Source organism: Zerene cesonia, unplaced genomic scaffold, assembly GCF_012273895.1.
Source record: "Zerene cesonia ecotype Mississippi unplaced genomic scaffold, Zerene_cesonia_1.1 Zces_u004, whole genome shotgun sequence".
Classification (NCBI taxonomy): Eukaryota; Metazoa; Arthropoda; class Insecta; order Lepidoptera; family Pieridae; genus Zerene; species Zerene cesonia.
Window position 1 is genome coordinate 2,844,745 of NW_024045134.1, and position 1,853 is coordinate 2,846,597.

General features: G+C 31.2%; 1 protein-coding gene across 1 annotated transcript in view; it reads right to left on the reverse strand.

Moving 5' to 3' along the window:
* The window catches only part of LOC119838631 (glucose dehydrogenase [FAD, quinone]-like), a 3,066-nt gene extending 1,959 nt beyond the window's left edge, over positions 1-1,107 (reverse strand). The window contains exon 1 of the mRNA XM_038364651.1: positions 1,029-1,107. Within this exon, the coding sequence (XP_038220579.1) occupies positions 1,029-1,107 (79 nt within the window). The remainder of the gene's footprint in view (positions 1-1,028) is intronic.
* Positions 1,108-1,853: the final 746 nt, after the last annotated feature.

Sequence of the window (1,853 nt, forward strand, 5' to 3'; positions counted from 1 at the left end):
TAATAAATGTTATTTGCAGTTAACAATTTTCTTTTTTCTTTATTACAATATTTATGGCAAGACTAGGTATATACAGTATATTATAAAGGAATTAGCGTGGATTTCGCGCGTCGACCTCTCACCGAATATGAAACATTTTAATGCCATTGATATATTATTAATTCACTTTGAGACGATCCGGAACGAGGTTTTTCTTTGATATGGAAATATGTGAAAGGCTACGTCTCAGCGCCTCGCTCCAGTCTGTACTTTTATCTCTCAAATGGATGCAGAAATATAACTTTAAACAGTTTAATTTACTCGAAACTTCGTTCTGCCCTCTGTACCTGTATATTCATTCTGAATTTCTACTACTCGTATAATATTTATAATGTAATTTTCTTAATGTAATACTAGCTGTGACCCGCGGTTGAAACCGCGTAAGTCCGTATCCCGTAGGAATATCGGTATAAAAAATGCCTGTGTTATTTCAGTTGTCCAGCTATCTACGAAGCAAAATAGTATTATTATTCACCAATAGATGTCAGGAAAAAAAAAACACGAATTAAACACGAATATGACATTTTCTAAAAAAAATTCCTAGCTAGATCGATTTATCGCCCCCGAAACCCCCTGTATACTAAATTTCATGAAAATTGTTGGAGCCGATTCCGAGATTCCAATTATATATATATATATATATATATATATATATATAATATATATACAAGAATTGCTCGTTTAAAGGTATAAGATTATTCAAAGCGTCTAAAAATATGTATAATAAGTACAAATATGTCTTATATATACGAATAAAGTGACTATGATTATTGTTGTATTATAACTAACTGTCTTTGTTTGAATTTGAACTACATTTCATAGTGTATAAATATACAATTTCAACACAAAAAATATATATTTTATATGATCAAATTGTAGTAATTCGTACAAAACAATGTTTAAAACTTCTATATGCAGATACTTTAGCATCTTTCACACTATATATTTGTACAGCGTATACAAGCGCCACAAAGGCTGTCAGGCCTCACCTCTCGAGTGCTGGTCCTCATTAGGAGTGACAGTGATGAATTTGCTCCAATTGTCGCGGGATCCCGACCACAGATACATTATTGTGTTTGAAAGGGTTCGCTTCTTCCTTGAGCAGTTTCGGTTGTATTGTATCATTGGATGTACTTGAAATTGTGAATGAAAAATACAGAATATACAGTAAATATAACAAAAAATTATAAATTGATGAAAATATAAAGCAAAGTCGCTTCCCACATCTGTCCCTATGTATGTATGTATGTATGTATGCTTACGTTCGTATCTTCAAAACTACACAACGAATTATGATAGCTTTTTTTAAATAGAGTGTTTTAAGAGGAAGGCTTATATGTATCTATTCAACTATTGCGAATATAACGCGTGCGAAGCAGCGGCCAGAAGCTAGTCTTTAGTAAAATAATGTACATAAATTAACGTTTCTACTCCAGTGTAACTAAAGTTAATAAAATAATTTTAGTAAAACAACTATTGTTGAAGATCTATGATACATCAAGACCCGGCTATCGTGTAAACTTTAAAGGAACGAAAGGAAAATAGAATAGGTACTAAGACTTATTCTCGTTCCTTTTTAAAGGATGATAATTGATGGGTATAGCAGTGTCTATAGAGTTTATCTAATTTACTTAAAACTTAGAACTGCCATGTCTAAAATAACTTAAAATAAAGTAATTAGACAAGAGATTGAGGTCTATTAAAATTCACGTAGCTTTTTAAAGTTTCATTTTATGACATCTTTTTGATTAAAAATATGTTTACTTAATAAGTTTGTGGTGACTCTGAAGTTTGTTATAAAGACAAGCTTCGGT